General features: G+C 57.6%; 1 protein-coding gene across 3 annotated transcripts; it reads right to left on the bottom strand.

Annotated features, from left to right (window-relative positions):
• Nucleotides 1–1262: 1262 nt before the first annotated feature.
• On the bottom strand, nt 1263–11249 carry Usf2 (upstream transcription factor 2, c-fos interacting). Of its 3 annotated transcripts, none has more exons than XM_021641432.2 (10): nt 11141–11249; nt 10831–10877; nt 10575–10693; nt 10306–10425; nt 9704–9854; nt 9504–9591; nt 9094–9152; nt 2223–2317; nt 2017–2145; nt 1263–1941 (listed from the first exon to the last, which is right to left on the bottom strand). In XM_021641432.2, the coding sequence occupies exons 1-10, from the start codon at nt 11200–11202 to the stop codon at nt 1852–1854; spliced, it is 960 nt and encodes a 319-aa protein (XP_021497107.1). In that variant the 5' UTR covers nt 11203–11249; the 3' UTR covers nt 1263–1851. The 3 variants fall into 3 exon arrangements, with proteins under 3 accessions (XP_021497107.1, XP_021497100.1, XP_021497113.1); XM_021641425.2 differs by having other exon boundaries at nt 10225–10425; XM_021641438.2 differs by lacking the exon at nt 10306–10425.
• Between the last annotated feature and the right edge of the window lie 919 nt (nt 11250–12168).

The following is a 12168-nucleotide window of genomic DNA, read 5'->3' on the forward strand; positions in this document are numbered from 1 at the left end:
CTCCCTGGCCTCTGAGTGGCTGCTGCTTCCTCCTGAGCTACAGTCGTCTTCAGCCTGAAAGCGGCTTTCTAGCCTGGCTCCCTCCAAGCACAGGGCACACGGTGGCATGTCAGACTTGGACTGGCAGAGCAGACTGTGCCCATCGCGTAACTCCAATGCAGTAGAGCTACGCCAGACCTTCCCAGCTGCAACGCTGGGAGAACTTACACTGCAGGGGTTGGTACTGTGCACACCAAGGCTTCTGTGGCTGGTTCTTAGGGTACTGCTGAAGCCTCTGTAGGGTCCTTGTTTCTGTCTACTACCTGGACCCCTTGGTGTACACAGCCAAAGACACTCTCAAACTGAGTCCAGGGACAGGCTCCTGGGCGCCATGGCTGACTCACACAGGGCCCACCCGGAATCAGTCCAGTCTAGAGCCTGGGAATGCCTCCTGTCTACTGCTGCTCCCTGGGGCTCCTTGGCTGCTCCACACGCTCCCAGAGGATTGTAGAAAGCAGGAAGGCCGGAGACAGGGTCCCCAGACAGAGGCCACCCAGGGTCCCTAGGCTGTGGCAAGGCAGAAAGGGCAGCAAGGTGAAACTGATAGGTAGGCCTAGATGCTGGGAGCATCGCAGTATCCCCAGCACTGTGGCTGCTCAGGACAGGTTTCATCATCAGCCAAGGGCAGGGGTCATGGCACAGGCGCCAGAGATGCGCCGCGAGGCGACAGCCTGCCGGGCCAAGCCTGGCTTTCTGGCCACCTGCCCTCCCTTGGGGGTGGGGGGGCTCAAGGCCAGGCCCCACCATTGGCTGATGCAGAGGGAAGGGCTTCAGCCCCACAGCCCAGGGATACTCACTGGCCCTGTTTTCAAGAAGTACTGACCCAGTAAACTCCAGCCTAGCTCAAATACCAGGGGGTATGTCCTTGACCCCAGCTCCCATGACCCTAATCTGCACCCCAGGGTCTCAATGAAGAAATAAGTTTTTTTTGTGTGTGTTAGGTTTTTGGTGGTTTTTTTGTTTGGTTTGTTTTTTTATTTTTTATGTAGCCTTGGCTGTCCTGGACTTGCTTTGTAGACCAGTTTGGCCTCAAATTCAGAGATCCTCCTGCCTCTGCCTCTCTGAGTGCTGGGACAAAGGTGTTCGGCCCCATGCTCAGCTGAAATAAAGTAATTCCTTTGTTCACCCAGCCATCATCACACAGCCACAGTTTAACGGAAGCTTAGACCTCAGGAGAGCCTAGGATTCCCATCTTGTGCCCAACACAGACAGACACACAGACAGACAAGGCGGGGCCACACTGGCCAGTTTATTGCAGTTAAATACCTCTCTCTCTATTTTTTTTGTCCATTTTCCATAAAGAAAATTAAAACACACACACACACACGCGCACACACACACGCACGCACGCACACATGCACGCGCATACACACACATACACCCACACACCCAGAAGGGAGCAGGGATCCAGAAACAAGAGGGTGGGGGACATGGCCTCCCTGCATAGGTCCAGGCCCCACAGCCCCACCCCAAAGCTCCCTCCTTCCCATAAGCACCCTGTCTCAATACCTCTAGAGACCAAGGAGGCAGCGGGCAGCGGGGCCTCTGTCCTCCTCCCTTGCTCCTCCTGGTGAGCCCACCAGATGGGCTGCTGAGGACTGAGAAGGGAGGCCAGTGGACAGGTGGGCATTGTTTCCGCATGGAGGAGGGTAGTGGGCAATGTATCCAGAGAAATGCATTATGTCTCCTTGTTTTTTGTTAAAAATCTACTATAAAAAAACGCAGCTTGGGGAGGGGCGTCTCCCTCTCTGTGCTAAGGGCTGGGGGAGGGCAGCAGAGGCCGGCAGCAGCTGCAAGGTGGGCCAGTGGCTATCACTGCCGGGTACTCTCGCCCACCATTTCCAGGTTGTGCTGCTGCAGCTGGGCTCGAAGCAGGGCGTTCTCGTTCTTCAGCTCCTCGATCTGCAGGCACACAGGGGCCATGTAAGCCAGGGGTTAGCCCCGGCCCGCCGGGGCTGTGGCTTCGCCGGTACCCACCTGCTGCCGCAGGAGCTCATTGTCCATCTGCAGCCGCTCTGCCTCCTTGAAGGTCTCCTGCATGCGCTGGTTGGTCTGGCGGAGCTCCCGGATGTAATCGCAGGCCTTGGACAGGATGCCCCCTTTACTCTGCAGGGGCAGGCAAGAGTCAGAGGCCAGGACAGCCCCGTGCCAGTCAGACCTCTGGAAAGGACTGGGACACTCACCGCTCCCGTTTTGCTGTTGTCTGCGTGACAGTCTGGAATGATTTTTGAAAGCTGGACGATCCAGTTGTTGATCTTGTCCCTTCGCCTCCGCTCCACTGCAGGAAACAGCGACAGTCACGGCTTCACAGGCAGGCTCGCTGAAGCCAGCAGGGCACAGGACGTTCAGACATGGCAACAGTAAGGGCCTCCCAGGGACCCTTGGGTGCTGCCTCCTCATGGGCCACACTGCTTCATGAGAACCCAGCCAAGCACCAATCCTCGAGTGCCACGCTGCTAGGGCAGAAACTCACACTGACTGGCGGCTTTGTCGCTTGCCTTGCACACTCACACCGCTGGAGCCGACAGGTAAGGCCAGCGCCACACCAATGCTGGCCTGCTGAAAATGCAGGTCTGGGCACTAGGGCTCCTATTTTTGGGGGTTGTGGCGCAGAACCCCTTATGCAGGATCCAGCACCCCTCACAGCTCCTATAACTCTTGCATGTCATTCTCCGTATGTCCCCCAGAGACTCTGGCTTCTCTAACTTTGCTTTTCTCATTTTTTTTTTTTTTTTTAAAATCTCCTTGGGGATAGTCTCATGTAGGCCAGGCTGGGCTCAAACTATGTAGTCAAGGACGATTTTAGACTTCTGACCCTCTTGTCTCCATTTCCTTCAGTAGCCACTATGCCTGGTTTTACTCAGAGTTGCTACTGATACCCCCATTCTACCAACTGAGCTACATCCCAGCTCCTTTTCATCTTTAGTGTGAAAAGCTGATCATGACTTGCCCGTTTAAAATTCTCCTCCACATACAGGGCTGTGGCTCTGAGGCCCGGCCCTGGGGACTTACCTCCCTGGGAATGTGAACCCCCTACCTTGAAAGCAAAGCACGGCAAGTCATAGACGTGACTTAAAAGCCCAGACTGGCACTCTAATAAACCTCTGCGGCCTCCTGTTGTTAGCTAGGCTGGGGACAGCTGTCTGCGGACAGGTTGTGCCTTCCTCTGGCCCATCATATGCTCAGGAGGCCTGCCAACAACCACCTGACTGAAAGCCAGTTTCACAGCTTGGAGCTTCCCAACCCTTCCTACCTCCAGGGCACAGGATCCCTACTGTTGGGGTACAGAGGACCCTGACACCCCCAAATCTCCTCACAGGCCCCTCCTCTTGTCAGGAGGGCTACAGAAACCTATCATATTTGTGGAGGGGAGGTGGGGGCTACAGCCTGATGGATGGGTTGTGGGAAAACAGTCAGGGGCATTTCCTAATGAGGGCAGCAGGAATGGAAAATGGGGAAATCTCTTGAGAGGTGGGTGAGGGCAGGCCCCTTAAATTTTCAGACCTGAACTCATACCTTGCCCCTGCTGCCATTCCCTTAATGGACCTCAGGACCCAGGAGCAGGTGGAGTCCACGTCTCTGCTTAGTCAGTCTACTCTCAGGCAGCAACCAGCCTGAGTGACTTCCTTTCCAAAGCCAACTCTCCCCTCGGCCAACTCCCTCTTCACAGCAATGATTCCTTCGCTGTGATCTTTCTAATGCCCTGCCAAGAACAGGGCCATGCTGAATCCAGTAAGGGCTGGGTTACGCCTCCGTTAGGCTCAGGGCTAGCTCACTCACCATCAAGTGTGGCGTAATCTTCTGGGAACTTGGTGGAGGACTGCATTGGGGCTGAGTCTAGCCAGGGCCTAGAAGCACTTCCCACCATACCCCTTGGCAGAATGCTTGGTCCCCAGGGTTCTACAGGACTCATCCAGGACTTGCCCACCCTCCTACAAGCCCACTCCTCTACACTAGGGCACCAGGTCTGAGCCTCATCTGACGAGCACACCTCAACCCAGTCAAGGATAGGTATAAATGGCAGAGCTCCTTTGGTGTACATTTAATTTTGCAAAATGTAAAAGTCTGTGGCTAGGGTCCAGTGGACTCGACCCTGGCTCTGTCCTGGCTCCTGACACCACGGGGAAGATCTATGAATGGGCCCACACTAAATGCGATCAAGGGCGGGGCAACACTTTCTGGATGAAGCCCACAATACCACAACAGGACAAACCTCCAGAGACTTAAAACATTTGGCCAGCCTGGTCTACAGAGCGAGTCCAGGACAGCCGAGGCTACACAGAGAAACCCTGCCTCAAAAAGAAAAAAAAAACAGAACAAAGCAAATATTTGGGTTTATGAGAGGAGGGAAGCCCCCCCTCAGGCTAAGAACCCAGAAAAAATGAAGATCACACAAAACATATAAACCACCTGTGTGTGTGGGGGGGGTGTGTGAATGTGTTTATGAGTGCAGGTGTATGCGTACGTGTGTACTTAAGCCGTCCACAGCCTGTGTCCAGGTGGCAACGTGGTTCGGCCCTGGCTTGGGAAAACCATTAGGACACACTGAGCTGGCAGAGGGCCAGCACCCCACAGAAACCCTGTAGCCACTTAAAACACCTCACCGTCTGGTGTGGTGGCACAAAGCTTTAATCCGCGCTCAGGAGGCAGAGGCAGGACAAATCTTGTATGTTTGGGGCCCGTCTGGTCTACATGGTGAGTTCTAGAATAGCCAAGGCTACACAGAAGGCCCTGTCTCAAAAACGAACAAGTAAAACCCTACCCTCGTAGTACAACCTTCCAGAACCAAAGGGAGAGTAGGACGGACACACTGGGGGTCATCAGCACGCCTCTGTCCACCACCATGAACAGCAAGAAGGCGGAAGGCTGGAAATGCCCGGCGTATCAGTCAAGCCCACCTCCTTCACAGCAGCAGGCACACATCCACCATGGAACACGTGGCGCCTTCTCCAGGCTACAGGGTACACTGAGGTCAAGGTCAGTGTCATGCTATCAAATAACTGGAACCAAAACACTTCGCTCTGACCACAGAGAAATGAGAAATCAACCAAAAACGAGATCCCAAGCCCCACATGTCTGGAAACTGGGCAACATGGTTCCCAAATAATTCATGTTAAAGAAAAAAAAAATAGGAGAACTGGGAAATATTTTATATAAATGATAAGAAAAACATTTTCCAAAACAGGCAGTCAGAAGTCTGCAGCTATAAATTTGCATCAGGAAAAGACTTTCAAAAGTAAAAGGTTTTTTTCTTTCCTTAAGACAGGTTCTTGGGCTGGAGAGATGGCTCAGAGGTTAAGAGCACTGGTTGCTCTTCCAAAGGCCCCAAGTTCAATTCCCAGCAACCACATGGTGGCGCACAACCATCTATAATGAAATCTGGTGCCCTCTTCTGGCCTGTAGACACACATGCAGGCAGAACACTGTATAAATGATAAATAGATAAATCTTAAAAAAAAAAAAAAAAAAAGACAAATTCTTAGCCTGGCAAGGTGGCGCACACCAGTAATCCCAGCCTGGTCTACAAAGCAAGTTCAGGACAGCCAAGGCTACACAGAGAAACCCTGTTTCCAAAAAACCAAAAGGCAGGTTTTTACTATGTAGTCCAGAGGGCCTGCAGCGCAAAAGCAGCACCAGCGCAGAGGTTGTAAGAGTGTACCATTGAGGGGCTGCCTCTGACATGAACTGATTGGCCTGCTCTTTGATCACCTCCCCCTGAGGGGGGAGCAGCCTTACCAGGCCACAGAAGATGACAATGCAGCCACGTGAAGAAGGGGGTGGGAGGGTGGGATTGGGAGGGGAGGCGGGAGGGGCTTATGGGGGGATACAAAGTGAATAAAGTATAATTAATAAAAAAAAAAAGTGTACCATCCAGCTTTAAAAACATAAAGATTTAGCCAAGTGGTAGTGGTGGTAGCACATGCCTTTAATAACCCAGCACTTAGGAGGCAGAAGCAGGTGGATCCCTGAGTTCAAGGCCAGCCTGGACTACAGAGTGATTCCAGCACAGCCAAAGCTATACAGAGAAACCCTGTCTCAAAAAACTAAAATAGACAGATAAAATTGATAGATAGATAGAAAGAAAGAAAAATATTTGGGAATCTCAGCTACTAAGGAGTCTGAGGCAGGAGGTTTCGAACTTCAAGACCAACCTTGGCAAATATTAAAAAAAAAAAAAAAAAGAGCGAAAAGGCTGGAGATATAGAATATACTTGCTGGCACAGCACTTTCTTAGCATGCTCCATGCCCTAGGTTCTATTCCTAGTTCCATAAAAAAAAGAACTCTCAGTTAAACAAACAAAGATACCAACATCAATTAAGACCCCATGTGGAAGGACTCTATTACAAACAGTGAAAATCAATAAAATAGAAAAAGCAACCTGCGTAAGCATTTAAAGCCAGGTTTCACGTCAAGACCTGCATGTCTGCCACCAGCGATCAGCGATGGTAAATTCTGCCACTCCTAACAGGCTGCCCACACCCCTTGGTGCCTCAACTGTACTGCTCCCTCCTGGCCCTGCTGGCGCCCTCTGGAACCCTCCACCACTGCAGAAAAGCCAGAGGGGAGAAGCAAGAGAAGCCACAGGGAAACTCAGGCTGGTGCACAGCGCAGGAAGGCGAGCACTGAGGGCCACTCTGCCCCGGTTCTGGCAGGGAGACCTATCTACAGGGCCCTCGGGAGGGTAGACAGTGTGTTCTGCAAGGGCAAGCTGGTAGCAGTCTCATGGACGGCCATACATGGAGACTTTGGGTGCCAATTTCCAACGCCCACGGAGGAGAAACTGCATCCTGTGCGGTGGGCCGAGTCTAGGAGGCTGGGAAGAGGCAACTAGCAGCCTTCGGGAGAAGAAGAGACCCTGTGCTGAGCACAAGTCTTAGGAGTATGGCAACTGGAGCCTCTGGGCACCTCTAGCTGGTGTTTACTCGCACGAGGAAGAGACTCAGGCCCAGCCTTAAGGAACACGCACCAAAGCTGCTTCCCACTCTTGCCTGCCAGCTGTTCAGAACCCCCAGGGCTCAGCCTCCAGAGCTGTTGTAGGAATGGACTAGGGGGCAGAAACAAAAGAGGCCAGAAGAATAAGAGAGAAGAAGGAACATCTCCCATGTGGTAGAGGTAGATGTGGGGTTAACAGGCCGGGTCAGAAGCTTGGAGCTCAGACAGAAAAGGAAGCCAGCAGGTTTGGCAATGAGGCGGTCACAGGTGACCTTCAGTGAAGCCAGTCTGGTAGGCCAGACTGCCAGGCTACAAGGACAGGCAGATGGTGGTTCAAATCTACAGTCAGAAGCCAGAGGACTGGCTGTAGCTGCAGGGGAGGGGAGGTTATGGAAACTGCGTGGTGGAGAACAGAAACAACAAAGGATCCGCAAGGATCCAAGCTGGATGAAGTCAGGGCAAGGCTTAGGGAGCCGTCCTCTCCTGTCCCCCGCTGTATACCACCACAGCCCGTGGCATGCTCCTCAGGTGGCTGGAGCCAAGGCTGGGGCTTGTGAGCACTGAGGGTTGTGTCAGGTGCCAAGACTGCAGACCAAGCCTGAGTTGGGTAGGAGCTGTGACAGCCTGAGCCACTCAGTGGAGGACCCTCAGGTTCTCCACATCACCTCCAAACCAGCCTGGAGCCCCAGTTTACCCTTCTCCTTCAAAGCAGTAGGCTCAACCCAGCCACTCCAGAATCTTCTCCTTACGCCCATCCTTTTCGTCCTGCAACCTCAGACACCACCCCCTCACCCCAACCCACCCCCCCATTTCTCAGACGCCATCGCTAACGCATGACTTCTTTGGATTCCCATCATCTTATCATTTGGCTTCCACACAGAGCTCCCACAATGGCTTCCCCATGATCAGACTACTCCCTCAGGGGCAGGAAAACCACTCTGGGAAGAGCTTCTAGACACCCTGTTTGAGCCGGCCTGGCAGGTTCCCCACTCAGCCCTAAGCCCTTCCTCTTTCCCTTCCCCATTCTGCTCTTCCTCAAGCTTAAAAATGTCTGTGGCTGTCAGGGCCCAGACACTCGTCTGTGCTCTTCCCAGGTGCCCAAGAGAGGCCTCTGAAGCACGTGTCCACAAGTCTGCCCCGCTCACTCAGCTTTCTCTTGTCCAGTGCTCTGGCATGCTGAGCGCACACGCCAACCGTGTGCAGCTAGTACAAGCAAGTGGCGCGAGAGCCCAGACCGTCTCTGCTGTTATCTGTGTTGAGGCCTCGATGGGGGCCGGCATGGGCATGTACTCCACAGCAAACATCCTGAACTCGCCAGCCACTTAGAAGAGCAGTGCCCCCACCCCTCTCACATCAAAGCACCCTCAAGTCTTAGGGCCTTGCATGGACACCGGAGGCCTTCACCCTGGCTCATTCTTAACGCATGCAGAACTCCAGCGATAAGCAAACAGCACCCTTGAAACAACCTGACCTTCCTCAACCTGTGTCCCCCTAGACTTGCCACACTCCCCGAAAATCTTCCTGGGACAACTTTAATGCCTTAGCAATCCCTCAGCTACAGGCTGTCCTTCCTTAGCAATTCTGACTGACTAGCCTCTCGGACAGGCCACAGACTTGGCACAGGGCCTGTGCTGCCCTGCCCTGCCCCGGATCCAGGGTCAGTAAATATTTGTTGAGGGATGACTGTTTGGGTGTCAGAACTGCCTTGCCTCGAGGGCTGTTATGTGTTTTGCAGTGGTGACCAATCAAGGCTAGGAGACCACGGAACAGCACAGGACAAAAGACCTCAGGGTGTAGCATGTGGCTTCCGGGAAGGGCAGGGCGGGAGGCTCTGGTTTCAGCTGGCCAGAGGTGATACTTCATTTTCAAATGGGCTACACGCAGACGGAGGGGGGACAAAGAGCATGCTGCCGAGGGCAACACCCACCTGAAGCTTTGGGGTCCGCCATTTTAAGTGGCTGGCCAACAGATCAAAGCAAACTGACAGCACAGCTGGCTGAACCCAGGCCCTCCGCCTTTCTAACACCTTGCCGTCCTTCGCCCATCAGCACTGACCTCTCCCGCATCTGAAGGCGCAGGCAATGGGCTCAAAGCACCCAGGAGCATGCCACCACCCTCACCTTCATTGTGCTGAGCTCTTCTTCTCTCATCTCGAGGAGTTCTGGTGCCATCGATTTTTCTAGAAGAGAAGGAGAAATACGGACACCTATTAGCTCAGACCCAGCTCTTCAAGCATTTACCAAGCTACCAGACTTGACAAACACCTTTGTTTTTATGGTACGAGGGACCGAAGCCAGGGCTCTGTAAAATGCCAGGCAAGTGCTCAACCCCTGAGCTGCCTCTCCAGCCCTTGACCGTCATCTTCGCAAAGCAAAACCACGTAAAACGAGAAGAAATGGAACTTTTTTACTGCTACTCCAGAAGCAAAAGCTAACAAAGCCCATACCCCAGGCCTTCTGTATACTGACCAGGCCACCTACTAGGCCAGGAAACCCTCCCTTCCCTCCGCGGCCTGCAACGGGACACATACGGAGAATAGGGGTGCGTCCGGGGTGCAATTGTCCTCTGTGTTCCTGTCTGAAGCACATCCTGGGGCGTCATCATGACATAGAACTGGCCTGCAGGAAATGTGCAGCGAGCATCAGCGCGTGCTCGTGCGCGCGCTCGGGGTCGAGGTGGGCCAGCTTCTGGCATCCCTAGCTCTACCCTCGGCACCCTTCCTCCCCTTACCTCCGGCCTGTAGGCTCTGGTCTGTTGTCTGAACAGACACAGCCGTGGTGTCGCCCACGCTGGATGCTGGGAAATAGGCAAACCGTGCCTCCCCGCTGACAGCTTCCGCGGCTGGGCTGCCACCATTGCTGAATGGATTTTGAATTACAGCCTAGGGAGGAGGACACACGGCCACCCTCAGCCACCCCCGCCAGCCAGCCCACCTCTGCTGCTAGTGTCGTGTTTATTTTCTACACTGCGAGGCGAGGGGGAAGCCCGCGTGTACAGCATTGTGTCTAGTGTCTCTGACGGGGCTGAGCTATCACTTGTTCTACTTTCCTCTCTGGGAAGTTTTTTTTTCTGTTTTACAGAAAAAAAAAAAAAAAAAAAAAGTTCCCAGAGACCTGTCCAATGACTGTGTGAAACTTCAGTCTGACCCGAAGACAGCCTAATGGCCCAGGGCTCATCTTCTGGGTCACATACTCCACCCCCTGGGCCTTCTCCCTCCCCGGCCCCTCCCTGTAAGTTGCGGGGCCACCTACCAGCGGGAAGGGTGCTGCGGGCCCTGGGGGTACAGAGGCAGCGGCCGGGCCGGGGCGCTGGGCTGCCCCGTCCACACCCACCTGGGTCACAGCCTGCTGCCCCCCCGCGAAGGCAGCGGTGGACACGACGCTGACGGCGCCGGCCGCGTCGCCCTGGCCGTCCAGCTGACCGTCAGTCACCTGGACTACGCGGTATGTCACCTGCAGGGGGCGGCAGAGCGACGAGAGCGACGCTGGGGCCCGAGCGGGGGGCCGGGTCGGAGGCTCTCCCCGTCCCGCCGCACGCGTCCGCCCGCCCTCGGCGCGCCCCGGCGCCGGCCCTCGGGGGGCTCGCTCCCGGGCCGCCTCACCTGGCCTCCATTATTCTCTGTGCGGAACTGGTACTGGATGTTGTGGTCGCCGAACGCCGCCTGCTGGACGCTGGCGATGGCCACCGCCGTCTGCTCCTCGGCCCCCGGGCCGTCCCCGCCTGTGGGGGGCGGCAGGGCAAGGGGGCACGCTCAGCGGGCGCGCGGGGGGCCTCCCGGCGTGTCCCCCCCCGCCCGGCCCCGGCCCGCAGCCCCCGGCGCGGGCCGCAGCCGCCCCCGTGGCCCCGCAAGCACTCACCTTCCTGCAGCTCGACGCCCTCCTCGGCCTCGGGTCCCTTGTCGTGGCTGCGGGGGGCACACGGGGGGCAGGGCCCGGGGTCAGCGGGACCCGCGCCCCCGGCCGGGGCCCCCGCCGGGGTCCGCCCCGCTCGCCGGGCCCCGGCCGCCCCGGGGGCCCCCTCCTCCTCCCCGCGGCCTCCATTTTGAGCCGGGCCCGGAGGCCGCTCGGGATCATGGCGGCCCCCCGCGCGCCGGGCGGAGGCGGCCGGGGCCCGGGGCGCGCGGCGCGGGGGGGGGGGGGGCGCGAGCTGCCGGCGCGGCGCGCTTACCTGGCGGCGGCAGCAGCGGCGGCCGAGGAAGCGGGATCCAGACCCGGGTCCAGCATGTCCATGGGGGGGGCGGGGGGGGAGGGGAGGGAGGGGAGGGGGCGGGCGGCCGGGGGGGCCCCCGAGCCCGGCGCTCACGCCGCGCGGCAGGAGGGGACGGAGGAGACACGGGAGCCGCTCGCGCTGATCACGGGGACAAACAGTGGGGTCATGTGAGGAGGAGATGCCGCCGCCGCCGCCGCCGCTCCTGCAGCCGCCGCCTCCGCCCGCCGCCTCCGCCCGCCGCCGGCCGCGGGCAGCCTCCGGGCCGCCGCTCCGCCGCCCCCCGCCCGCCCGCCCGCCGCACGCGGCCTGGGGCCTGCTTCCCCGAGCGCCCGCCGCCGCCGCCGCCGCCGCCGCGACTTGAGCCTCTTTTTTTTTTTTTTTTTTCCAACACGGCCCTGCCCGGATGGCGGCTGCGCTGCTGCCTACGGCTCGCTGGCTCGCGCGCCCCGGCCCGGCCCGGCCCGGCCCGGCGGCGGATCGTGGCTGCAGCCGCCGCTCTCTCTCCGAACACCCCCCCCTCCTTCTCTTTCCCCCCCCTTTTTTTTTTCTTTCTTTTTTTTTCTTTTTCCCTCCTTCACTGGAGCTGCGCGCGCGCGGTGGCGGCGGCGGCGGCGCGGTCCCGGGGCGGACGCGCGCGCGGTGGGGGGTGGGGAAGGGCAGGCCCCGGGGAACGCGCGCGCTGTCTGTCTCGGGCGGCGGGCCCGGCGCGCACGCGCCTAGGCCCGGGACACTAGGACGGGGACCGGCCCCGGGCTGGAACTCGGGACCCGCTGGAGCGCCCGGCACCGTGGACGCGGGCCTCGGGGTTTTGGAGACTGTCTTGTGAAGTAGGTCGCAGGGAAGCCGGGAGGATGGGGACGCGGGTGCGCGCGCGCGAGGGAGCGAGCGCGGTCCACCCCCCCACGAAGGCGCGGGGCGCATGCGCACGCCGGGGCGGGGCAGGGCAGGGCGGAGGCGGCCTGGGGCACGTTCCGCGGGCGGCCGGG

Source organism: Meriones unguiculatus, chromosome 14 (genome assembly GCF_030254825.1).
Source record: "Meriones unguiculatus strain TT.TT164.6M chromosome 14, Bangor_MerUng_6.1, whole genome shotgun sequence".
In the NCBI taxonomy this organism is placed as follows: Eukaryota; Metazoa; Chordata; class Mammalia; order Rodentia; family Muridae; genus Meriones; species Meriones unguiculatus.